This window comes from Hemitrygon akajei, chromosome 12 (assembly GCF_048418815.1).
Source record: "Hemitrygon akajei chromosome 12, sHemAka1.3, whole genome shotgun sequence".
Lineage (NCBI taxonomy): Eukaryota > Metazoa > Chordata > Chondrichthyes > Myliobatiformes > Dasyatidae > Hemitrygon > Hemitrygon akajei.
The window spans coordinates 69,539,791-69,566,393 of NC_133135.1; the positions used below are offsets into that span (position 1 = coordinate 69,539,791).

General features: G+C 38.1%; 1 protein-coding gene across 4 annotated transcripts in view; it reads right to left on the bottom strand.

The window, feature by feature from the left end:
* Positions 1 to 26,603, bottom strand: part of LOC140737188 (WD repeat-containing protein 47-like) — a 61,160-nt gene that overhangs the window by 26,618 nt on the left and 7,939 nt on the right. For all 4 annotated transcript variants that reach the window (XM_073063433.1, XM_073063432.1, XM_073063431.1 and 1 more), the window contains exons 2-3: positions 5,659 to 5,841; positions 2,120 to 2,203 (exon numbers count right to left, since the gene is read on the bottom strand). In XM_073063433.1, the coding sequence (XP_072919534.1) occupies positions 2,120 to 2,203; positions 5,659 to 5,816 (242 nt within the window). In that variant the 5' untranslated portion in view covers positions 5,817 to 5,841. The remainder of the gene's footprint in view (positions 1 to 2,119; positions 2,204 to 5,658; positions 5,842 to 26,603) is intronic.

A 26,603-nucleotide genomic window follows, 5' to 3' on the forward strand; every position in this document is an offset into this window, starting at 1 on the left:
GCATCATGGTTTGGTGCTGCTTTGCTCCCTCAGGGCCTGGACAGCTTGCAATTATTGAAAGAACACTGAATTCAAAATTGTAACAAGACATTTTACAGGAGAATGTCAGGGTCCATCACCTGAAGCTTAATAGTAGTTGGATAATGCAACAAGACAATGACCCGAAACATAAGAGTAAATTAACAACCGAATGATTTAAAAAGAAGATAATTCAAACTTTGGAATGTCCAGACCTTAACCAAATTGAAATGCTGTGGCATGACCTGAAGAGGGCTGTTCATGCAAGGTAGCCCAGAAATATTGATGAACTGAAACAGTTTTGCACAGAGGAATGGTCTGAAATTCCTCCTTGCTTTTGTGCAAGTCTTATCAGCAGCTACAGTAAATATTTGGTGGAGGTTATTGCTGCTAAAGGAAGTTCTACCAGCTATCAAATACAAGGGTTCACATACTTTTTTTCCAGCCTGAACGATGAATGATTAAATAACGTGTTCAATGAAGACATGAAAAGTACAATTTCTTGTGTGTTATTATTAGGCAAATTGTGTTTGCCTATTATTGTGATTTAGATGAAGATCAGACCACCTTTTATGGGTAATTAATGCAGAAAATCAGATAATTGCAAAGGGTTCACAAACTATTTCTTGCAAACATACTTCCAGAGCTGATAAGGCAGGGCACTAGATCAACCTTTCCCAACCCAAGCTATGAATGGGAGCCAATTACCCTCAGTTTCTGGCCTATCAGTGCTTACTCATATGAATTTATACTCACTCCCAGATTTTCAGTTCAGAATGATGCAAGTTTGAGAAAAGACAGCACTGGTTCTTAACAGACAGACATACTTTATTGATCCCGAGGGAAATTGGGTTTTGTTACAGTCACACCAACCAAGAATAGTGTAGAAATATAGCAATATAAAACCAGAAATAATTAAATAATAATAAGTAAATTATGCCAAGTGGAAATTAGTCCAGGACCAGCCTATTAGCTCAGGGTGTCTGACACTCCAAGGGAGGAGTTGTAAAGTTTGATGGCCACAGGCAGGAATGACTTCCTATGATGCTCAGTGTTGCATCTCAGTGGAATGAGTCTCTGGCAGAATGTACTCCTGTGCCTAACCAGTACATTATGAAGTGGATGGGAGACATTGTCCAAGATGGCATGCAACTTGGACAGCATCCTCTTTTCAAACCACCACCGTCAGAGAGTCCAGTTCCACCCCCACAACATCACTGGCCTTACGAATGAGTTTGTTGATTCTGTTGGTGTCTGCTACCCTCAGCCTGCTGCCCCAGCACACAACAGCAAACATGATAGCACTGGCCACCACAAACTCATAGAACATCCTCAGCATCGTCCAGCAGATGTTAAAGGACCTCAGTCACCTCAGGAAATAGAGACAGCTCTGACCCTTCTTGTAGACAGCCTCAGTGTTCTTTGACCAGTCCAGTTTATTGTCAATTCGTATCCCCAGGTATTTGTAATCCTTTGCCATGTCCACACTAACCCCTTGGATGAAAACAGGGGTCACCGGTGCCTTAGCCCTCCTCAGGTCCATCACCAGCTCCATAGTCTTAATAGAAACTTTAAGCAATATTATTTAGAACTGTAGAAAATACATCTGAAAAAGGTAGTAAAAGCTGTCTTTTAAAAAAGTTTAAACAATTTCCCCTTCACTCTTAAGAAAGAAATTTGCCTGCTGACTTATTGAAATCACTATAAACTAAATTTCAAATACTTTTTCCAGTTTTGCCTGTCTTGTTTGTAACTGAGCTGCAGTATTTTTGAAGTTCTTCCAGCAGATTTAATAAATTTCAAATGATTAGTTATATAAATGCAAAGAAAGTGTAACTTGTTGTCTTTAACTATGTTGCTTTGGTAACCAATTTCTCTAGTCCATTTCTTCATTTAAGAGAGAAAAGAGCAATCACTGGATCCATCCCAAAAAGAGCAGTTGACTTAAACCAGAGTAGACAAATAGAAGATGCAGACACAAGAGACTGCAAATGTGGAACCCTAGATCAACAAGGTCTGAGCTGCATCTGTGGGGGATGGGGTGTGCATGGAATTATCAATGTATGGGAGGTGAACAGTAGTAGGGAAAAGAAAATCTCACCTTTTTCCATCAAATTTTTCCATGCACTCTAGAGGCTGAATGAATTGAAGCACTTCATCCCAATGGCCATCAAGCACTAGCTGCCTACAAAATAAAATTTTTAAAAGTGAAGTATTATACTAAATATATTCTAATAGCATAACAAAACTAATGTTTTCTCATCTAACTAAACCAAGAACCCAGTGCATATTTATTGAACTAAAATCTTTTGTCACATAACTTACCATTCCTATCCCTGCATTTTAGCTGATGGAGCAAAAGTAGAAAGGGAACTGTTTTAAGACTGTACAATTGTACTTGATCTAACAGGTCAGTGTATTTGTACTATTGGAGTCTCAGATCATCTTGACCAGGATGGTTCCAACATAGACCTGTGTAGATATTAACTGGAGCTCACCACAAACTGATATTAAAACCATATACAGGCAGTCCTCGAGTTATGAGCATCCGACTTACGGACAACTCATACTTACGAACCAAGGAAGGAGAACGCCGTCCGCCATTTTAAGTCATTGCCGTTGACACTGTGTTGAGTGTTTAACTTTATATTTGGCTTAAATTTTTCTTAGTAAGATTCACCCTGACCCTGCCTCCCCGTTCCGGTCGGCTGGTGGTGCAGTGAGATCAGCACCGGGCTGGAGAACGGAGGTTTGCGAGTTTGATCTATTGACCGCTCCCGTGCCAGGTTGATGTCGATCCAGTGACTCCCATACTATTCATGCCGGGTCGATTTCGAGCTTGCAACTTGACCTCGTAAAAAAAAAAAACACTGCCACCTCCAGTTTAAGTTCCCACGCGGAATATTGTGGAGGATCAAATACCCAAACCCAGCACAGCCCCCACTTGTCCCATTTAACCTGTCCCAGTGCGGTGGTCCTTAGGACCCAGCAGACCTTGGGAGCTGGCGCAGCTCGGGACCCGCCACCAGCAGTATTTCTGTTCCATTGACGGGAAGCGATAATGATTGAAAATAAAGTGGAAATAATAAAGCGTTTGGAAAGAGGTGAAACACCATCGGTCATTGGAAAAGTGTTAGGCTACAGTCGGTCAACGATCGGAACAATTTTAAAAGATAAAGGATAAAGTGAGAATAATGGAGCATGTGAAAGGCCTTGCCCCGATGAAAGCTACAATTATTACTAAGCAACGCAGTGGTTTAATTATTGGAATACATACGTTTCTTAAGTGTTTTACATGCATAGAAAGGTAAAATATATACTATATACTAAGACAAACGTTTGACTGACGCTAAATAATACCAGATGTACTTGTTCCGACTTACATACAAATCCGACTTAAAGATGGACTCAGGAATGGAACTCATACGTAACCCGGGGACTGCCTGTAGAGTTAAGAATGACTGGTTTCTGTGCTCAAGCATGATTAAACATTGTTTATGCTTTAACAAGCAAAAGGATTGCACTTGGTTACTTTGTTTGCTTCAGTCAACCAGGTAACAGTTCAGCACAAATAACAGTATTGTATCCACCACTATAGAAACATTTCATAATCAATATCTTCAGCATTGGACAGAAAGGGATAATTTTGGCTTAATAGGCTATACTACATTATCTACAACAGAATAGAAATTGGGCTCCGATGTGTCTCTAAATCTTTTGAGAGTCATTAAATCGAACCTTTTTTTTAGAAATGCAAAACAATTTTTCTACACCATATCTTAATCCAAAATAAATGTATGATAATTGCATACTAACCAGATTTATTGCAAAGTTCATCCCAATATATTTGTGCTTGTGTGCAATTTTACCTGATTGTGTCCTCTGTTGCCTATTTTGATTAAATCAATACATGAAAACTAGCTTTTTCCAATAACTTTACCAATAATTTTTAAATATGAACTTGCAACATTAATGTGCAAAAGATGATTAAAATGGACTAACTGATGTTAATGTTTAACTTTCTATGGGCAAAATAACAGCCAGCTGACACACACTTTCATCATATTGGTTAATTTGACATTTAAATAATCTTAGAACATCAGTGCTGAAGTTCTAAATTTTAAAAGGGGAAAATAGTATGTGAAGTCACAATATATTATTATTATTTAGAACCTTCATGAGAAAAATAAATGACTGATAGATACCAACATACGATGAGAAGATACAGCAAAACATCTAACGCCCTAAGACTTTGGTTCAAATTTCAAAATTCAATGTAAGTTTATTATCAAAGTACACACAGATCACCATATATAACCCTGGGATTCATTTTCTGTGGGCAGTCACAGTAAATACAAGAGACACAACAGAATCAATAAAAGACTGTATCCAACAGGATGGACAAACAACCAATGTGCAAAAGACAACAAGCTGTGGAAATACAAAAAGAAAGAAATAAGCAATAAGTAGAGACATGAGATGAAGAATCCTCAGGTTGTCGGAACAGTTCAGTGATGGAGAGAGTGAAGTTAACTGAAACTATACCCCTGGTTCAAGAGCCTGATGGTTGAGTAGTAATAACTGTTCCTGATCCTGGTGGTGTGGCAGCAGCAAGAAGAGAGCTTGTCCTGGATGATGGGGGTCCTTGATGATGGATGCTGCTTTCCTGTGACAGCTCTCTGTGTAGATGTGCTCAATAGTGGGGAGAGCTTTGCTTGTGATGGACAATGTTATGTTGGACTAACAGTTTTTCAAGACCAATTAGCTATTACCCCTATAAATATCTAACACACTTTTAGTTCACTTTAAAACCAAATAATTACAAAGTAGTATAACAAAATTTCCAGTGAACTCAGTATGCATGGAGCACAAGAACTAGTGTTCTAGTAAGATAAGACTCTCGGACCATAGGGACGTTCAACTAATTAGATACTGGATTATCAGGGTTTTCTGCACTTGGAGCAGAACAGAATCTGATAATTTCATAGCACAAAGTGGCATAAGGGATGTTATTGGAAAGACTCCTGTTAAGCAAATTATCAGTGATGACTTGTGGTCACTTGTGAATCAATTCATATGGAACATTTCCAGGAAATTATTCTTCACTGCTGAGTATTTCCAGGAGGTTTTATGAATTAAATTAACTTAGATGCGGTACTTCTAAATATTGAGTTCAGGATGATAAAAGCAAACCATTTTTTGAACAACCCATAAAATGAATTTGGGCAATGTGAATACAGTGTATAATACATACAAAAACAAAACCCAACAAAGATATTCCCAACTCAGCACAAAAAAGCTCTCTAAATAATCAATCCTTGAACATGCACAGGCTAGAAAACTTAAGTAAAAACTGCAAGAAAGGAGCCATTTGTTTCAGGGCAATGATATGAGTAGAACTGAATGATATTCATGAAATAAGTATTTTTAACAAGTCATTTAATAAAGAAAGGTGCTAGAAAATATCAACAGTGGATGAAGCACGCAGGAAAGGATTGATGAAATAAGACATGATGATACAAAGCAAAGTGAAATGAAATGTACAAAAAAAATTGATTCAGAAAGTGTATAAATGGTTTTGTTTTTTTGAATGTTATTTCATCCACAATGTAAAATAAAGTTCTTAACTAAACCACATACCTGAGAAAAAGCATGTCATCTGAATAGAGTCCATTTATGACACCACTCTCTTTCTCAAGAGACAGCATGCTAATATGGAGTTTCCTTGAATTAAGAAAATCCAAGATTAGCTTGATTATTTCTGCCTCTTTAACATTGATAGTCTCCTCCGCTGTCATGATTACAGTTTCCAAAGAGGATAACCTATAAATAAAGCATATAATTTGAAGTTTTTAGAAGTTTTACTGTGCTTCACCAAAATTAAGTTACATGTTTTATTAAGTCTTTAACTCACAAATACCAAGATGGTCTTTCAATTTCACAAGCACATCCAAATTCGAATGTGAAAGTTCAACATATTTGTCTAAGATGCAATAGCTGCAAAGACCCCCCTCTGAAGAATATCATAGCTCTTAAAAATATCTTGCTTATTCACAAGTGTGTAATGAAACTATATTTTCAATTATGTTACATTTAATGTCATTTATGATTTAACAATAAAACACAATTCTCTCTTTCCGAGAAGAAGACATTTATAAAACTTCAGTCTTCACTGGCATTCAAACATCACTGAGAGCTTAGTAAATCGCAAGTATACTATCATGTTGGTTGAAGTGCTATGGATGATATATCCTGCCCAGCAAATACCTTCTAAATTGTTTGTTTGCCTTAATTCACTGTGTGAACATTAGAAACATTATTATTAACTGATCTAATGATGTTCTTACAAAAGCATTTTTGTGTTACAACAATAAAATTTATAAGATCTGAATTTGGTCTGCCTTTCAATCATGGGTATTTTTTATTCCTCAACCCCTTTCTCCTGCCTTCTCCCTGCAACCCTTAACCTCTTAATCAAGAATCTATCAATCTCTGCCTTAAATATACCCAATGACTTGGCCTCTACTGCTCTCTGTGGCAATGAAATTGTGAGATTCATCACCAGCTGACAGAAGAAATTTCTCCTCATCTCAGTTTCAAAGGAATGTCACTTTGTTCTGATGCTGTGCCCTGGGATTTTAGACTCTCTAATGAAAATATCCTCTTCGCATCCACTCTATCCAGGCCTTTCAGTATCTGAAATAATTGTCTTAGCAGCTGAAAGTGTTAATGATGTATGCAATTTTCTATACAATGATGATAGCTAAAATATTCCTGATACAGACTTTCATGCCATTATTACTTCACTTTCATGGAACCATGCTGCGCACAAATCAAAGCAATATTTCCTACAATATAAAAATAATTCCTACAATAACACAGGAATTGGGAATGAGAATTGCCCATATGACCATTTGTGCCTATTCTGTCATTCATCAAAAATCATGTCTGATTTTCTTTCTAAGTACCTTATTCTTGCATATCCTTTGATATCTTTTACATCCAGAAATCTATCCATCAGTTTTAAATGAGCACAGTGAATAAGTCCCCACAGTTATTTGGGATAGAGAATTCCAAAGATTCAGCACAGTTTGAAGAAATCAGGCATGCTCCATATTCTGAACCCACTGCCCACAGTTCCAGACTCTTCAGCTAGAAAAATGTCCATTTTGCAACAACACTGGCATGCCTGGATTTTTTAAAATTAAAGTTCCAATGGGATCTAAATGCAGACCTAGTCAATTTATTCCCTCTTCCTAGGGCAACACTGCCAACCCTGCAAAATGTGATGAATTCCCACACCACTCCCTTTATGGCAAGTATATCTTTTTCTCAATTAAGACCACCAAAAGTGTGCACAATATACTACTACCAAGTTGCATGCCTTAATTGTGTTCTCAGGAATGAGAACACTAGACGTAATCAAAACTAAAAGAAAGCATTATAACATACAGCAATGTGTAATTGACAGTGTCGCACTGCTGGGAATCTAATGTGAACTTTTGCTCTTCCCATTATTGCAATAGCAATCTCCTTTATTCCTTGCCTGAAGTTCTTCATCAAAGAATCGCACATTGTTCATAATGGAGAAGCTGCCTGAAGATGTTGGGCAAGTTGCGTTGGTCTCTAATGCCAAGCCCTGGCTGGTATGGTGAGTGAGGGCCATTGTCGGGAAACAGCAGTGATTGCTCCACAAGTGAACACAATGCCCTGATTCTACAAGCTCAAATTCCTGGAACCACAAGAGCTTTTTCGCAGAGAAATTGCTGTGCTGGTGACAGCTACCTCCATCATACATAACCACAGATGAAGCTTAAGGGTCTGATACCACATGAAGCAGATGCTGCCAGTATGCTGTGCCTGCTAAGATGGAGCTCAGCACCTCTTTGCAATGCTAACAATCACACCACACACCTGAGCCAACCCAACACTATCACCAGTCGTATCTCCACAGAAAACTATGACAAATTTATTGTTGCAACAGCGTAAATGATGGGTGTAGGTTGACTCCAGGCACCCATCACAGTATCCATGGGTTTGCAGCAGATACTTGGAAAAGCACCTACAGGCCAACAGACATCTTTATTAAAGTACTTGAGGAGTGCAGCTTGTTTTGACTATTACATTATTTATTAAGATACTATAATAGCTTGTATATTTTTACTCTAGGACCAAGAACATTAATACAAATTAGCACTCAAGAGGGTAGTGCTTAGGAAGGTACAGTACCAAGATCTTGCCTAGGCCCCAGATATGTGTTTAAATGGCTACTGCCCTATCATCAACCAATGACTACACACATCTACTGTGATGAAGTGCTTTGAGAGGTTAGTCATGACCAGAATCAAGTCCTGTTTAAACATGGACCTGGACTAGCTGCGATTTGCCTATTGCCACAATTAGTCCACTTTGGATGCTACTCTCCACTCAGCCTTGGATCATTTGGACAATAGCAAAACCTACATCAGGCTGCTGTTAATTGATTACAGCTCAGCATTCAACACCATCATACCCTCAATATTGATCAACAAGCTCTAAAACTTGGCCTCTGTACCCCTCTCTGCAACTGGGTCCTTGACTTCCTCATCGGGAGACCAGTCAACGTAGATCTGAAATAACATCTCCTTCTCACTGAAAATCAGCCCACTGTTTTACTGTCTCTAAACCCGCAACTGTGTGGCTATCCTTAGCTCAAATGCCATCTATAAATTTGCCAATGACACAAACATTGTTGTCAAAATTTCAGATGGTGACGAGGAGGCATACAGGAGTGAGATATTTCAGATAGCTGAGTGGTATTGCAACTACAACCTTTCACTCAATGTCAGTTAGACCAAGGAATTGATTGTGAACTTCAGAACGAGGAAGTCGAGGGAACACATACCAGTCCTCTTAGAAGGATCAGTAATGGAAAGGTTGAGTAGTTTTAAGTTCCTGGATGTCAATGTCTCCAAATTTATCCTGGTTCCAATATATTGATGCAATTACAAAGAAAACATGACAGCAGCTATATTTTATTAGGAGTTTGAGACTTAGTATGTCACCAAAGACTCTCACAAATTTCTACAGATGTACCATGAAGAGCATTCTGACCAGTTGCACCACTGTCTGGCACGGAGGAGCCACTGCACAGGATCGGAAGAGTTGAAAATTCAGTCAGCTCCATCATGGGCACTAGTTTCCCTAGCATTGAAGACACCTCCAAAAGGTAATGCCTCATAAAGGAAGCATCCATCATTAAGAACCCCATCCCCCAAGACATGCCCTCTTCACACTGCTACCATCAAGGTGGCCGTACAGGAACCTGAAGATACACACACAGCTTTTAAGAACAGCTTCTTCCCCTCAGCCATAAGATTTCCAAATGGACAATGGACCCATGTACGCTAGCTCATTTTTGCTCTCTTTTTGCAATACAGGCAGTGCTCGGGTTACAAACGAGTTCCGTTCCTGAGTTCGTCTTTAAGTTGGATTTGTACGTAAGTAGGAACAAGTACATCCAGTATTATTTAGCGTCAGTTAGTCAAACGTTTGTCTTAGTATATAGTAGATAATTTACTTTTCTATGCATATAAAACACTTAAGAAAGGTATGTATTCCAATAATTAAACCACTGCGTTGCTTAGTAATAACTGTAGCTTTCATCGGGGCAGGGCCTTTCACATGCTCCATTATTCACTTTATCCTTTATCCTTAAAAATTGTTCCGATCGTTGACCGACTGTAGCCTAACGCTTTTCCAATGACCGATGGCGTTTCACCTATTTCCAAACGCTTTATTATTCCCACTTTATTTTCAATGGTAATTGCTTCCCGCCAACGAAACAGAAACACTGCGGGTGGGTCCTGAGCTGCGCCAGCTCCCGAGCTCCGCTGGGTCCTAAGAACCACTGCACTGAATTCCCCAGGTCCTAAAGTCCACTGCACTAAGACAGGTTAAATGGGACAAGTGTGCTGGGGGTTTGGGTATTTGATCCTCCACAATATTTCACGTGGGAATTTAAACTGGAAGTGGCAGTTTTTTTTTTTACGAGGTTGAGTTGTGAGCTTGACATCAACCTGGCATGGATGGTATAGGAGTCACTGGATCAACATCAACCCGGCACGGGAGCGGTCTGTCACTAAATCGAACTCGGAAACCTCCACTCTTGAGTCCGGTGCTTATCTCACTGTGCCACCAGCTGAGTGGAACGAGGCGGGGGCAGGGTCAGGGTGTATCTTGCTAAGAAAAATTTAAGCCAAATACAAAGTTACACACTCAACACAGTGTCAACAGCAATGACTTAAAATGGCAGACGGCATCGCAATCCAACTTAAAATGGCGGACCGTGTTCTCCTTCCTCGGTTCGTAAGTACGAGTTGTCCGTAAATCGGACGTTCGTAACTCGGGGACTACCTGTATTTATTTATTTATATATATATATATATATATATTTCTTATTTTAAATTAGATATTTTTGTTATTAGGTATTGCTGCCACAAAACAAGAAATTTTATGATACATGCCAGTGATATTAAACCTGATTCTGACTCATGAAGTGCTTTGAGAGGCTGTGTTAATTCCAGCCTTTAAGACAACCTTGACCCACTGCAAGTTGCCTACTACTGAACAGCAGGTATGATATTGTGGTCATCACAGTTGTGTTCAAATAAGATCTTACCTGGGAGCTTAATGTCTAAGGTTACACATCGTATTGAAAGCTTGGCTTTGCTGGTAAAAAATGAAATCAAATTCTCAGGAAAAGGTGACAGAAAGATGTAGAATTCTTGTGGGTAGAGTTAAGATTAAGTGCAAGGGTAAAAATACCCTGATGGAAGTCATATACAGACTTCCAAACAGTAGCTAGGATGTGGGGTACCAGTTACAATGGAGATAGAAAAGCCATATAAAAAAGGGCAATTTTACAATGGTCATGGGGGATTTTAATATGCAGGTAAACTGGGAAAACTAGGTTGATGCTGGATCCCTAGAACAAGAATTTGTAGAATGCCTATAGGATGGCTTTTTAAAGTAGCTTGTGGTTGAGTCCACTACAGAATAGGCAATTCTGGACTGGATGTTGTGTAATGAACCAGATTTGATTAAGGAGCTTAAGGTAAGGAACCTTTAACAGACATTGATCTTAATATGATAGAAGCCCCCCTGCAGTTTGAGAGGATAAGCTAAAATTAGATGTATTAGTATTACAGCTTAATAAAAGTAACCACAGAGACACGCCAGAGAATCTGGCCAAAACTGATTGGAAGGGAACATGAGCAGGGATGATGACAGAGCAGCAATGGCTGGAGATTCTGGGAGTAATTCAGAAGATGCAGGATCAGTTCATCCCAAGTATGAATGAGGCAACTGCAGCTTACTAGAGATGTCACAGCATGAAAACAAAAGGGAGGGCATACAATACAGAAAAAAATTAGTGGGAAGCTAGAGGATTGAAAAGCTTTTAAAAACCAACAGAAGGCGACTAAAAAAAAGCGATAAGAGAAAAGATGCAATATGAAGCCAATACTATAAAATAGGATACTTCTTTTTGAGATATATAAAGGGTCAAGAGAGGCAAGAGTGGACATTGTACCGCTGGAAAATAATGCTGGAGAGGTAGTATGCTGAGAACAAAAAAATAGCTGATGAACTCAGTAAGTTTTTTTTTCATACTTCACTAGGGCACTGGGAAAGATAGCAGCAGCTTACCAAAAATTCAAGTGTATTAAGAGCAGAAGTGTGAGCAAATACCTTTACTAAGGATAAGGTGCTTGGGAAGCTAAAAGGTTTGAAGATAGATAAGTCATTTGGATCACATAGAGTACACCCTGAAAGAGATAACTGAAGAGATTGTGGAGGTCTTAGTGATGATCTTTCAAAAATCACTAGATTCTGGATCGGATCAAGAGGGCTAAAAAATCACAGATGCCACTCCACTCTCTAAGAAAGAGGGAGGCAAAAGACAAGACATTACAGGCCAGTTAGTCTGACTTCAGTGGTTGGCAAGATGTTAGAGTCCATTATTAAGGATGAGGTCTTAAAGGCACACTATAAATAGGCCGAAGTCAGCACAGCTTCCTTAAGGGAAAATTCTGCCTGACAAATCTGTTGGAATTCTTTGAGCAAATAACAGGCAGGATAGAGAAAGGAGAGTCAGTGGATGTTGTTTACTTGGATTTTCATAAGGTCCTTGACAAGGTGCCATACCTGAAGCTGCTAAGCAAAATAAGAGCCCAATTATATTACAGGAAAAAACTAGCAAGGACAGAAAATTGGCTGACTGGCAGAGGCAAAGAGTAGAAGAAAAGGGGCCTTTTGCTGGTTGTACACCAGTGACTAGTGGTATCCTGCAGGAGTTGGTGTTAGGTCTGCTACTTCTGTTAGTGATATGAATGACAAAATTGAAGGTTTTGTGGCCAGGTTTGGAGATGATACAAAGATAGGTAGAAGGGCCTGTAGTACAGGCAGTCCCCGGGTTACGAAAGAATTCCGTTCCTGACTCCATCTTTAAGTCGGATTTGTACGTAAGTCGGAACAAGTACATCTGGTATTATTTAGCGTCAGTTAGTCAAACGTTTGTTTTAGTATATAGTATATATTGTACCTTTCTATGCATATAAAATACTTAAGAAACGTATGTATTCCAATAATTAAACCACTGTGTTGCTTAGAAATAATTGTAGCTTTCATCGGGCCTTTCACATGTTCCATTATTCTCACTTTATCCTTTAAAATTGTTCCGATCATTGACCGACTGTAGCCTAACGCTCTTCCAATGACCGATGGCGTTTCACCTCTTTACAAATGCTTTATTATTTCCACTTTATTTTCAATCGCAATCACTTCCCATCAACGGAACAGAAACACTGCGGGCGTCGGGTCCCGACCTCCACCAGCTCCCAAGTTCCGCTGGGTCCTAAGCACCACCGCACTAATTTCCCCAGGTCCTAAAGTCCACTGCACTGAGACAGGTTAAATGGGACAAGTGGGGCTGTGCTGGGTTAGGGTATTTGATCCTCAATATTCCGTGTGGGAATTTAAACTGAAGGGGGCAGTGTTTTTTTTACGAGGTCAAGTTGCGAGCTCGACGTCAACCTGGCGTGCTTGGGAGCGGTCTGTCACTGAATGGAACTTGGGAACCTCCGGTCTCGAGCCCGGTGCTGATCTCACTGCGCCATCAGCCGACTGGAAAAGGGGGGTGGGGTCAGGGTGAATCTTACTAAGAAAAATTTAAGTCAAATTCAAAGTTACACACTCAACACAGTATCAACGGCAACGACTTAAAATGGCGGAAGGCGTTCTCCTTCCTCGGTTCATAAGTATGAGTTGTTCGTAAATTGGACGTTCATAACTCGGGAATTACCTGCATTGAGAAAGCAGGATCTGCAGAGGGACTTGGACAGATTAGAAGAACGGGCAAAGAAGTGGCAGCTAAAATATAGTGCAGAGAAGAGTACAGTCATAAACTTTGGTAGAAGGAATAAATGTGTACACTATTTTCTAAATGGGGAGCAAATTCAGAAACTGGATATGCAACAGGACTTGGGAATTCTAGTCCAAGGTTCCTTATCGGTTAGCTTGCAGGTTGAGATGGTAGTAAGAAAGGCAAATGCAATTCTACCATACATTTTGTTCTTTTTCAATCTTTTTATTAATATCAACATGATAAGATTAGTACATAGATAATAGGATTACAAACTTACAAAATTAAAATGAACATAAAAGGATACACAAGCAATAAGTACAATATAGTTAAGTCTTCCCAAATCATGAATGATACAAATGTCATATAAACGAAACAAAAAAAACTATGTAAATCATGTTGGAAAAAAAACAGAAAAGAGAAAAAGAAAAAAAATATTATTACCCTAAGAAAAACTAATCTAACAAACTAACCACTAATAAAGGGGAAAAAAAACGGGCTGTTTATAGTATCTATATGAAAAAAATACAAAATCATCAGTGTCCCCAACTGCGATCCTCTCAACATATATATAAAATCAAAACCGGAAAAATAAGTAGGATTGGAACAGGGTCAAATTACATCATGTGAAAATATTGAATAAATGGCCTCCAAATCTTTTCAAATTTAATAGAAGGGTCATATACAACACTTCTAATTTTCTCCAAATTTAGACATAACATAGTTTGAGAAAACCAATGAAATACGGTAGGGGGATTAATTTCTTTCCAATTCAACAAAATAGATCTTCTAGCCATTAATGTAAGAAATGCAATCATCCGACAAGTAGAAGAAGATAAATGGATTGATTCCATCATTGGTAAACCAAAGATTGCAGTAATAGGATGAGGTTGTAAATCAATGTTCAATACCGTGGAAACAATATCGAAAATGTCTTTCCAATATTTTTTCAAAAGTGGACATGACCAAAACATATGAGTTAAAGCTATCTCAGAATGACATCTGTCACATATAGGATTTATATGGGAATGAAAACGAGCCAATTTATCCTTGGACATATGAGCCCTGTGCACAACTTTAAACTGTATCAATGAATGTTTAGCACATACAGAGGATAAATTAACTAATTGAAGAATTTTATCTCAATTCTCAATAGGGATAGTAAAGTTAAGTTCTCTTTCCCAATCATTTTTAATCTTATAAAAGGCCTCTCAATGTATTTTCATAATTATATTGTAAACATTTGATATTACACCTTACTGAAAAGGATTTAGTTCTCACAATTTCTCCAAAATACCTGAAGAATCAAGATTTGGAAAGGTAGGAAGTACAGTGTTTAAGAAATTCCTAATCTGTAAATATCTAAAAAAATGAGATCTAGGCAAATTACATTTATTAGATAATTGTTCAAAAGACATAAAACAATTATCCAAAAATAAATCAGAAAATCATAATATTCCCTTAGTCTTCCAAGCTGAATAAGCTTGGTCCATAATAGAAGGATCAAAAAAGAAATTGGATACAATAGGAATAGTTAAAACAAATTGATTCAACTCAAAACATTTCCGAAATTGAAACCATATACGTAAAGTGTGTTTGACTATCGGATTGTCAATTCATTTATGCAATTTAGAAAGAGCAAAGGGAAGAGAAGTCCCTAAAATAGAACCCAATGAAAATCCTTGTACAGATTTAATTTCCAGATTTACCCAATGAGGGCTAGGAGATAAATCCCAATCCCTTAACCAACATTTCAAATATCGAATATTAATTGCCCAATAATAAAATCTAAAATTAGGCAATGCCAATCCACCTTCCTTCCTTGCCTTCTGTAAATATTTTTTACCTAATCTAGGATTTTTGTTCTGCCATATATATGAGGATATTTTTGAATCAACATTGTCAAAAAAGGATTTCGGAATAAAAATTGGTACTGCTTGAAATATATATAAGAACTTGGGTAAAATAATCATCTTAATAGCATTAATCCAACCTATCAGAGATAAAGATAATGGTGACCATTTAGTGAACAAACATTTAATCTGATCAATTAAGGGTAAAAAATTAACCTTGAATATCTCCTTATGATTTTTTGTAATTTTAATCCCCAAGTATATATAAAAAAAGTCATTAACTAATTTAAAAGGTAAATTTCCATAAATTGGAACCTGTCTATTTAAGGGGAACAATTCACTCTTATTAAGATTCAATTTATACCCGGAAAAATTACTAAACTGAACCAACAATGATGTAACTGCAGGAATGGATTTCTCAGGATCAGAAATATATAATAACAAGTTATCTGCGTATAATGATAACTTATGTATATCCATTCCGCCAGTAATGCCAAAAATGTTAGGTGATTCTCTAATAGCAATTGCCAAAGGTTCTAAAGCAATATCAAATAATAATGGACTAAGAGGACAGCCTTGCCTGGTACCCCCGAAATAAACGAAAAAAGGGAGATCTTTGATTGTTAGTAAAAACTGAGGCTACTGGAGTATGATATATCAATTTAATCCAGGATATAAATGTCGGACTAAAATTAAACTTCTCAAGCACAGTAAATAAATATGGCCATTCAACTCTATCAAATGCTTTCTCCACATCTAATGAAATGACACATTCTGAGGTGCTGCGTGAAGGAGTATAAACAATATTCAATAATCTCCTAATATTGAAAAAAGAACAGTGATTTTTAATAAAATCAGTTTGATCCTCCGAGATAATTTGAGGTAATACCTTCTCCAGCCTGGTTGCCAGTAACTTGGAAAAGATCTTGGAATCTACATTCAATAAGGATATTGGTCTATAGGATGCACAGTCAGTAGGGTCTTTATCTTTTTTCAATATTAAAGAAATGGAAGCTCTATAAAAAGATTGCGGCAATTTACCTTGTCTAATTGCTTCTTCAAAAACCTTGTATAACCAAGGAGAAAGAGTAGAGGAAAAACATTTTAAAAATTCCACTGTATACCCATCTGGACCTGGTGCTTTCCCAGAATTCATAGACGAAATAACACCTTTAATTTCTGCATCCGTAATAGGAGTTTCTAATATTAAAAGTTCTTCTGATGATAATTTTGGAAAATTCAATTTCCCAAGAAAATCATGCATGGTATTACGATCATGAGGAAATTCAGAATGGTACAGGGAGGTATAAAAATCTTGAAAAGATTTGTTTATCTCATCATGGTTAACTGTCAGTTCACCATTCTGTTGACGAATCTTAATCATTTGATGTTTAACCGAAGCATTCTTCAATTGGTTAGCTAACAGTTTACCCGATTTATGACTATGTATATAAAAATCAGTTCTGGTTTTCATTAATTGATTTTCAATCGAAGATGTAAGTAATAAACTGTGTTCCATTTGAAGCTCAACCCTTTGTTTGTAAAGTTCCTTAATAGGAGCAATCGAATAGTTCTTGTCAATTTCTTCAATCTTATCAACCAATAAAAGAGTTTCCTTCTTAATACGTTTTCTCAAACCAACAGATAGGAGATAATCTGTCCACGTATATATGCTTTAAAAGTGTCCCAAAGTATTCTGCAGGAAATTTCATCCGTGAAATTAGTTGAAAAGAAGAAATCAATCTGTTCCTTCATAAATTTAATGAAATCCGGATCTTGCAGTAAGGTAGAATCAAATCGCCATTGCTTAGTATTAGTTGTATCCATTAATTTAATAGAAAGTTTCATTGGAGCATGATCAGAGATGGCTATAATGTCATAATTACAACCAGTTACAGATGGAATAAAATGAGAGAAAATGAAAAAATAGTCAATTCTCGAGTAAGAATGATAAACATGTGAGAAAAATGAAAACTCTTTGTCCTTAGGATGCAGAAATCTCCAAATATCGAAAATTCCATTATCAGTCAAAAAAGAATTGATGTAAGTGGCCGACTTATTTGGTAAAGTCTGAATGGATATAGATCTACCCAGCAAAGGATTTAAACAGCAGTTGAAGTCACCACCCATTATTAACATATATTCATTTAGATTAGGTAGCAAAGTAAATAAAGACTTAAAGAAATCAGGATACTCCACATTTGGAGCATGAACATTAACCATAGCAACCTTCTTATTAAAAAGCAACCCAGTAATTAACAAAAATCTACCACTCGGATCCGAAATAATATCGTGTTGAACAAATGCAATAGAGGAGTCAATAAAAATTGAAACTCCTTTTACTTTGGCATTCGAATTCGAATGGTACTGTTGACCCCCTCCAAAACCTAAAAAAAAGTTGATTCTCCTCTTTCCTCACATGAGTTTCTTGTACCAAAATAATATGCGCATTCAGTCTCTGGAATACTTTAAAAATCTTTTTCCGTTTAATCAGATGGTTTAAGCCATTAGTGTTCCAAGAGACAAAATTAATGGTCTGAGCCATATTTCTAAAATCAACCCTTTGGTATATAAAGAGTTAACCAAAGTATGAACTCATGCACCCGGAAGAGGAACAAAAATAAGGGGAGAACCCAGAAATGATGACACGGCGGACATTTTAGTAGTTTGAAATCAGCCCAAATGAGAAAACTAGAAAAACTAATAAAAAGAGCAATAGAATTAGAAAGGAACCCCCCCCCCCCGCCCACCACCCACGTAAAAAAGACCCTCCTGAGCCTAAAGGAGACCAGGACAAAAAAGGTGTGAGACTAAATCTACCCCCATGTCTCCAGAAGGCGACTCCAGATATATAAAGGAGAAAAAAAAGATCCACCCAAAATCCTAAAAAGTAATTAACACTATACTAAAACAGACTTCTTAATATAATTGCTAGTAAAAAAACCAAAAAGAATATAAACACTGCCAATTTATAAATCGGGTTAAAACCCGAACAAATAAAAGTTAGGATGTGATAAGAAAGGCATTATACGAAGAAGACGACAAAAAAATGGCGAAATTTTAAAAAAGCAAGAAATATTTTAGAAAAGAAACCACCATCTTAGTTACACAAAAAATGAAAAAGATATATATCAAAACGTTAAAAAAAATTCACCTTCAAAGGATTAATAATAATGACCAAAAATAAAATACAATGGTTAAAGTAAGTAAATTTAAAAGATTAGTACGTCGCTAAAGAAAAACTTTAATTGGAATATAAAATGTTAAATAAACCTACACCAATAGCCAGAAACAAAATCTGGTTTTGGAAACAAAAATTATCTTGTAACGATCAAAACCATACATTTATTAGAAACGAGAATCCAAAGCAGTAGGATAATTCTCATCCAGAAAGCTTCGAGCATTAGATATAGAGAGAAAAACAAGCCGTGGTGCATTCGAAGGCGAGATTCTAAGTTTCGCAGGGTATAAAAGCGCTGGTTTTAGGTTTTCTCATAACATTCGGACATCAAAGGTTTAAAAGCAAGCCGCGCCTTCATCACTTCTGGGCTGAAATCCTCCCCAAGCCGGAATTGGAATTCTCTCAATTTAACCATCCCTAAATGCCGAGCCAAACAAATAAGGTGCTCTTTAACATGCACATAATGAAATTGAACAATTACAACAGGTGGTTTAGATGAAGAACTTGGTGATCGGCGCATAATTCTATGGGCACGATCAAGTAACGGAGGACTATCTGGGAATACAGAAGGGAACGCATCCTTTAAAAGTTCAGCGAAATACTTTGAGGGGTCCCCTTGTTCGATACCTTCCGGGAGACCAAGTATGCGTAAGTTCTGTCTTCTAGACCGATTTTCAAAATCGACACTCTTGGCTTCAAGTATTTCCAACTGTTTAATTGCCGAAGATAATTTCTGCTCCAGTTTCTCGATTTTCAAGTCTCACTTCCGAGCGTCCTCTTGCAGAGTTGCGATTAGAGTTCGATGCTGCTTAACTTCATGATCAATCTTATCTAGAGAATCCTGGAAAGCCTTTAAATCTTCTTTGAAAGTTTGTCATTGTTCTTCAAATTTTTCATTCAAGAGCTCCAATAACGTATCATAAGTCAATTCAGTACGCTTAGGATCAGTCGTTTTTTTCTTTCCATTGCCGTTAGAATCTTTCCCAGGGTCTTGCCCTTTAGATCTTAAAGCCATTTCAGTACTCACTTCTTCAAAATTCACAGTGCACTCTTAAAGATAAGTCCAAAAAAGTAGCAAGAATCTTCTGGTGTAGGTAAAAATAAGTTAAATAAGGGTGATCATAGGTTAAAAAAGTAAAGGTTATGGAGCGAATCTAAAACAGTGCTCACTCCATGAGCGTCTCCTGGTAACCTCCTCATTTTGAGAGTACTGAAATGTAAATGTAAGGATGTAATGCTGAGACTTTATAAAGCATTGCTCAGACAACATTTGGAATATTGTAAGCAATGCTGAGCCCCAGATCTAAGAAAGGATGTGCTGGCAATGGAGAGGGTCCAGAGGATGTTTATAAGAATTTTCCTTGGAATTAAAGGGTTAACGTATGAGGAATATTTGATGGTTCTAGGCCTGTTCTCGATGGTATTTATAAGAATGAGGGGAGACCTCATTGAAACCAACTGAATATTGAAAGGCCTATATAGAGTACAATAGTGGGAGAATGTAGGATCAGAAGAAACACAGCCTCACAACAGAAGCATCTCCCTTTAAAACAGAGAGGAGGAGGATATTTTTTAATAGCTAGAAGGTGGTGAATTCATGGAATTGATCGCCACAGCCAGCTGTGGAGGCCAAGTTACTCGGTATATTTAAAGCAGAGATTGATAGGTTCTTGATTAATGAGGGCATCAAAGCTTATGGGGACAAGGCCGGAGAATGCTGTTGAGAGGGAAACTATATCAGCTATGATCAAAAAGCACACCAGACTCCATTGGCTGAATGGCCTAATTCTGCTCCAATACCTTATGGTAACATGACTATAGTGGATGTCATCTACCTGGCCTAACATGTATCTCTGGTACAAAAGGAGGCTAAAGAAATTTAGTACGTCCCCATCGACCCTTACCAATTTTATCAATGTTCCATAAAAAACATCCTATCTGCATGCATTAACAGATTGGTATGGCAACTGCTCTGCACGTGACCACAAGAAACTGCAGTGAGTAGTGGAGGCAGCTTAGCACACCACAGAAACCAGCTTCTGGACTCTATCTAAACTTCTAGCTGCTTCAGTAAAGCAGCCAGCATAATCAAAGACCCCACCTACCTTTGAAATTCTCCTTTTTTCTTCTTCTATCAGGCAGATACAAAAGCCTGAAAGCACATACTCATAGGCTCAAGGGCAGCTTTGACCCTACTGTTATAAGACTATTAAATAATTCCCTAGTATAATAAATTTGATTCTTGACCTTACAATCTACCTCGGTATGGATCTTGCATCTTACTTTTTACTGGCACTGCACTTTCCTGAACTGTTACATTTTTTACTGCATTTTTTTTTACCTTGCTCTACCTCAATGCATGTTATATATGATCTGTATGAATAGCATGCAAGACAAGCTTTTCACTATATCTCAGTACAATGACAATAATAACTCAATTCCACTAACTACAGCATGACTTCTTCACCTCATATTAAGATCCCCTTGCATTAAAAACCATCATTCTCTTTGCCCTCCTAACTACTTGTTCCAGCTGCATATAAGATTTCAGTAATATACAAGGTCAATCAGGTCCCTTTCAACACCTATTTCCCAGGCTGGCACCAGACAAAAAAAAACCTTTTTTTTTCTTTTTCTCTACCTCTCACTTTCTCAGGTTATATTCTGTCTGAAGTATTTTCACCTAATCACTGAGGTGGCATATATCCTCTTGAAGATTCCTTACATCCTCTTAGGATACTCTTAATCCTAATCAACACACACTAAACACTGTAGGAAATGAGGTCAGGCAGCATCCACAGAAATGAATAAACAGAGGAGGCGGCATCGAGAACATCGGGCACAATAGACGATACCAGCAGGTTCTCAGATGAAGTACTGCATCAGTCTGTAAGGACTGCTTGGGGCCCTGAATGGAGGTGAAGGGACAGGTGTAGCACTTGGGCTGCCTCCAGAGATAAGTGCTGGGAGGGAGATTAGTGGAGAGGGACGAATGAACAAGGGGATCACGGAGGGATCTTTTTGGAGATGGCAGAAGTTGTGAAGTATGATGCATTGGATGCAGAGGCTGATGCGGTGGTAGGTAAGGACAAGAGGAACTCCATCACAGTTAAGGCGGTGGGAAGATGGAGTGAGCACGGATGTTTGGGAAAAGGAGGTGCAGGTAAGGACGGCATCAATAGTGGAGTGAGAAAAACCCTGCCTGATATCCTGGAAAGGAAAGACACATCCTGGGAACAGATACAGTGATGGTGCAGGAACAGAGAAAAGGAAATAGCATTTTTACACAGGATAGGGTAGGAAGAGGTATAGTTAAGATAACTGTAGGAATCAGTAGGTTTATAAAAAAATGTCAGTTGACAGTTTGTCTCCAGTGATGGAGACAGAAAGATTGAGAAAATGGAGGGAGATGTCAGAGAATTATAAATCCATGGAATGCATTGCCGGGGGTGGTAGTAGAGGCAGATACATTAAGAACATTGAGACCCTCTTAAATAGGCAGATGGATGAAAGAAAAATGAGGGATATGCGGGAGGGAAGAACCAGATTAATTTTGGATTAGGTTAAAAGGCTGGCACAACATCATGGGCTGAAGGCTTGTACTGTACTGTGCTGTACAGTAATACGTTCTAAAAAATACAAATGTTGCTGTGGTTGATGAACCCTTTTATCTTCATGTTTTCCTTGTGGATCAGATGCAAATATTAGCTAAGCATGCTACAACCTGGGCATTCTCAGCAATTTTGCACAGAAGCATCATCATTTCTTCAGGAGTGAGCAACCTTGGAAATTCCATGCAAGCAAAATAGACTGAAATATCTACCCTTTATAATCTTGTTTATTTTTGGTTGATAACTATTGTGTTCAAATGAGAATGTTCGTTACTTTTTTTTTACAACTTAAAACTAACTGTTCTTAAATTTTTTGTGTAGGATTGAAACTCACTCCTAGCTAAGATCAAATCTTACACTTCACAAAAAATATTTTACATAAGTTAACCATTACCTTTACCATACTGAAATAAACACCCCATTATACAAATAAAATAACCACATCATAAACTACAATAAGTCAAACAGCACTGAAGTTTTATATCTTATTTTATCAATGGCCCCAAAGTCTTGGCATAGCAGTTTTCTTAAAGAAAAACAGACTTTGACGATGGAAGTCACTTTATACTTAAGTGCTCCATTTGAACTGGCCAAAGTTCAGTCATGCAGAGGAAATGACTTTAAATATAAAGATATTCCTAGAGTTTCATATCTGAAGTTCCAAAAACCAATATCTGTTTCTGAACATTCAAAAAACACATTTTATTTAATTAAAGTGTATGAACTTAAGCCTTCCATTTACCTGCTTTGTTCAATATTCATCAACATTTTTACCCAATTAAAAATAAACAATCTCTCTTTAGAGCCTTAGTTGCAGATGTTGCTTCTTTCTCCTGAAGAAACAAATTCTTGACTCCCATTAACAAGAAAATTTTAATTCTTTGTTTTTATTATAAAGAACTAAAATTTACCAAGCAGAACAACTCAGCCTATCTCCAGTTCTAACCACACTTCAGCTTTATGTACACAGCAGTATTAACAGACTGGTTTGTATGCCAATAAATTTCTGTCAGTCAGACACCTTCTACACACCCCCCCCCCCCCACCCCACACTTCAGCTCTGGGTTCATGCACCAATATCAACAGACTGGTATGCCGATAAATCTTTCTGAGTCAGAAACCAGAGCACATATCATGGCTGGCACTCAGGTTTCCTGTTGAGACAACTGAACAGTTGAGGTACCTGTACAATCTTTCAGAAAAAATATTGAACTGTGGCTCTCTATCTGCCTTCCCAAGTGGATTAAAATACTTCAAAGAATATAGTAAATAATTTAGTAGGCCCTTAGTATACATAAAGAATATTTTTCTTGGAGTGGTCTGTGGGAGAGTGGCCCATTGTAGATGTGGGAAGCTGAACATTTGGCTCAAGGAGCTTTGCCAACAAAGCACAGGTGAGGACCAAGTAAAAGTCCTGTTAATCTGTGATCTCTGAATTGTAGACAAAATGGTAGCCAGGGCAATGGAATGCTTCTTCTGCAAGTCAAAGAACCTCATGATCTCACTGATGACCACATCTGTGGAAAGTGCATCAATTTGCACCTCCTGACAGACTGGATCAAGGAACTAAAAATGCAGTTGGATTTACTCAGGATCATCTATCATGCTGATCAGTTTTAGTGAAGTAGTCACAACTAGGATGCAGGTTACAAATAGATGAGTAATCACCAGAAGAAGTAAGGTATGTAGGCAGCATGTGTAAGGTTCCTCTTTGGACATTTGCTTCAGTAACAAGTACACCCCATTTTACACTGTTGAGTGAGGGGGTAGGGGAATGGCCTTTCAGAGGGCAGCAGCAGTAGCTAGGTCAGTGCACTGTGCCTGGCTCTGAGGCAAATAAGGGAAGGGTGAAGTCAGGCAAAGCAGTAGGGATAGGGGACTCATTAGTAAGGGGCACAGATATATGTTTCCGTGGCTGCAATCAATACTTCAATGTTTTGTTGTAGCATGTACAGGACATTTGGTTAGGTGAGAGTGAGCAACAAGAGGTTGTGATCTATACAGATACTGTAGGAGCCATGTATCTGTTCTATATCTGCTTTGCATCCTGTGTTGCACATATACTATTTTTATTATGGTAATTAGCCACACAAATGGAGCCTTGGTAAAAGTGAAGGGAATAGGTTACGTATTCTTATTTGTTGCAGTTTGGGATTGGCGGAGGTCGTATCTTTTGCTGACCACTGAAATAACACTCAATAATGCTTAATTGCATGATTACTAATTGTTAATAAAAGATCGATTAAAGGGTTCAACTTTTGGAGCAAACACAGGAGCTGTGGGCACGTCAGGCAACTCTGTACGATCACAGGCAAATAGCAAATGTTTTGTTTTGACTTTGGATTAGTTTTGCCACTACAAATACCAATCTGTAGAAATAGTAACAATATCCTGCAAATGGATTTTAGGAAAATAGGTATAAAGTTAAAAGCAGGACTTCCAGGGTTATGATGTCAAGATTACTAACCATGCCATGTGCTAGTGAAGTGAAATAACATTCAATATATGTTTAAGGAACTGGTGCAGGATGAGTGCTTCAGATTTATGGATCATTGGGCTCTTTTTAGTCAAGTTGGGATCTATACAAACAAGACTGTTTGGATCTGAACTTGAGGGGAACCAATATCCCCACAGGGAGATTTCTTACTCAGGAGGGTTTAAACTTGAATGGCATGGAATTGGGAACCACAACAGCACGGCAACAAGTGGTAGGGTTGTGGGGAAAACTGAAAGGAAGGATAGCAATGGACAGGCTAATAAACATGGTGGAACTGATGGGCTGAAATGTGTTTATTTCAATGTTAGGAGTATTATGGAATTATAAGGTTGTTGCCACTAGAGACCTGGTTGTACGATGGACAGGAATAGCAGCTCAACATTCAAGGTTTTACTGTTTAGAGGGTGGTAAAAGAGGTGGAAGGGTTGCACTACTGATAAAGGAGAATTTCACAGCAGTACACAAAGAGAACATACAAGAGGATATATCCAGAGGAGGAGTTCAGAAATAAGAATGGTGCAATCACTCTGATGGCATTATACAATAGGCCCCTTGATGACCTCTGAAAGATAGAGGTACAAAATAGACTGGTTATGGAAAGGCACAGAAACAACAGGGTTGTCATAGCGGGAGACTAACTTCCCTGGTACTGATCGGAATTTCTTTACTACAAAAGGCATAGATGGAACAGGACATCTTCTGTGCATCCAAGAGGGGTTCTTCAAACAGTAGGTATAAAGTCCAACCAGAGGACAGAACATACTGGACATAGTTCTGGGAAATAAGCCAGGCCAGGAGAACATTTTGAGAATATGTTTTGTTTTGCTTTGAGGTACTTATGAGTAAGGATGTAATTGGATCTTGTAGGAAGATACTAAATTGAGGGAGGGCAAATTACTTCAAAATGATACAACAGCTAAGTAGCATTGATTGGGAGCAGCTGCTGTTGGACAAGGACATGTCAACTATGTGGGAGTTGTTTAAAGACCGGCTGATTACAGCTCAAGATTGGCATGTTCCGATTAGGAGTAAGGACAACTATGGTAAGGTAGGGAATCGGATGATCTGAAAGATTCTAAATTCAACAAGAAAGGAAAAGGAAACACACATAAGGTTTAGGACGCTAAAATTCAACTGGGCTTACGTAGAATATAAGGCTAGCAGGAAAGTACACAAGCAGGTGATTAGGAAGGCAAGAAAAGGCCATAAAATATCACGAACAGGATCAAGGAGAATGCCAAGACATTTTTAACTTGCGTTAAGAAAAAGGAATTAACTAAAGTGTGAGTAGGCCCACTCAAGGATAAAAGAGGAGAGAGAGTATGTAGCAGAGTACTATATGAGTACTTTGCATTGGCATTACTGAAGGATTTGGAAGACAGTGAAAACAGAGTGGGGTATGATAATGTGCTTTGACATTTTGAGGTTTCGGTGGAGATAGTGTTGGGTCTTCTGAAAAACATTTAAGGTTGCTAAGTCTCTAGTGCTTGATGCCATATACCCAGAACATTTAAAGAAGCAAGTGAGGAGATTATTGGGGCTTTGACAATAAGTTTTGATTCCTCACTAGCAACTGATGATGACCCAGAAGATTGGACAGTAGAAAATGTTGTACCTTTCTTCAACAATGGAGACAATCTAGGTATTATTGAGCAGAAAATCTCATGTCAGTGGTAGGGAAAACACCGGGGATATGTGTTATATGTATCTGTAAACGTAACGCCTGCTTATGGACAGTCAGCTTGGCTTTCGGTAGGGCAGGTCATGCCTTACAAATTTGATTGAGATTTTCAAGGAGGTGACAAAAGAGCCTAATGAAGGTAAGGCAGTGGACACTATTGTACAGATTTTAGTAAGGTATTTGATAAGGTCCCTCATGGTAGGTTGATTCAAAAGATAAAGATACATGGGATCCAGAGTGCAAATTTGAATTCAGAACTGGCCATAGAAGTCAGAAAGTAGGAGTGGAAGGCTGTTATTCTGGCTGGGAGTCTGTGATCAGTGGTGATCCACAAGGACTGGTGCTGGGACTTCTTGTTTG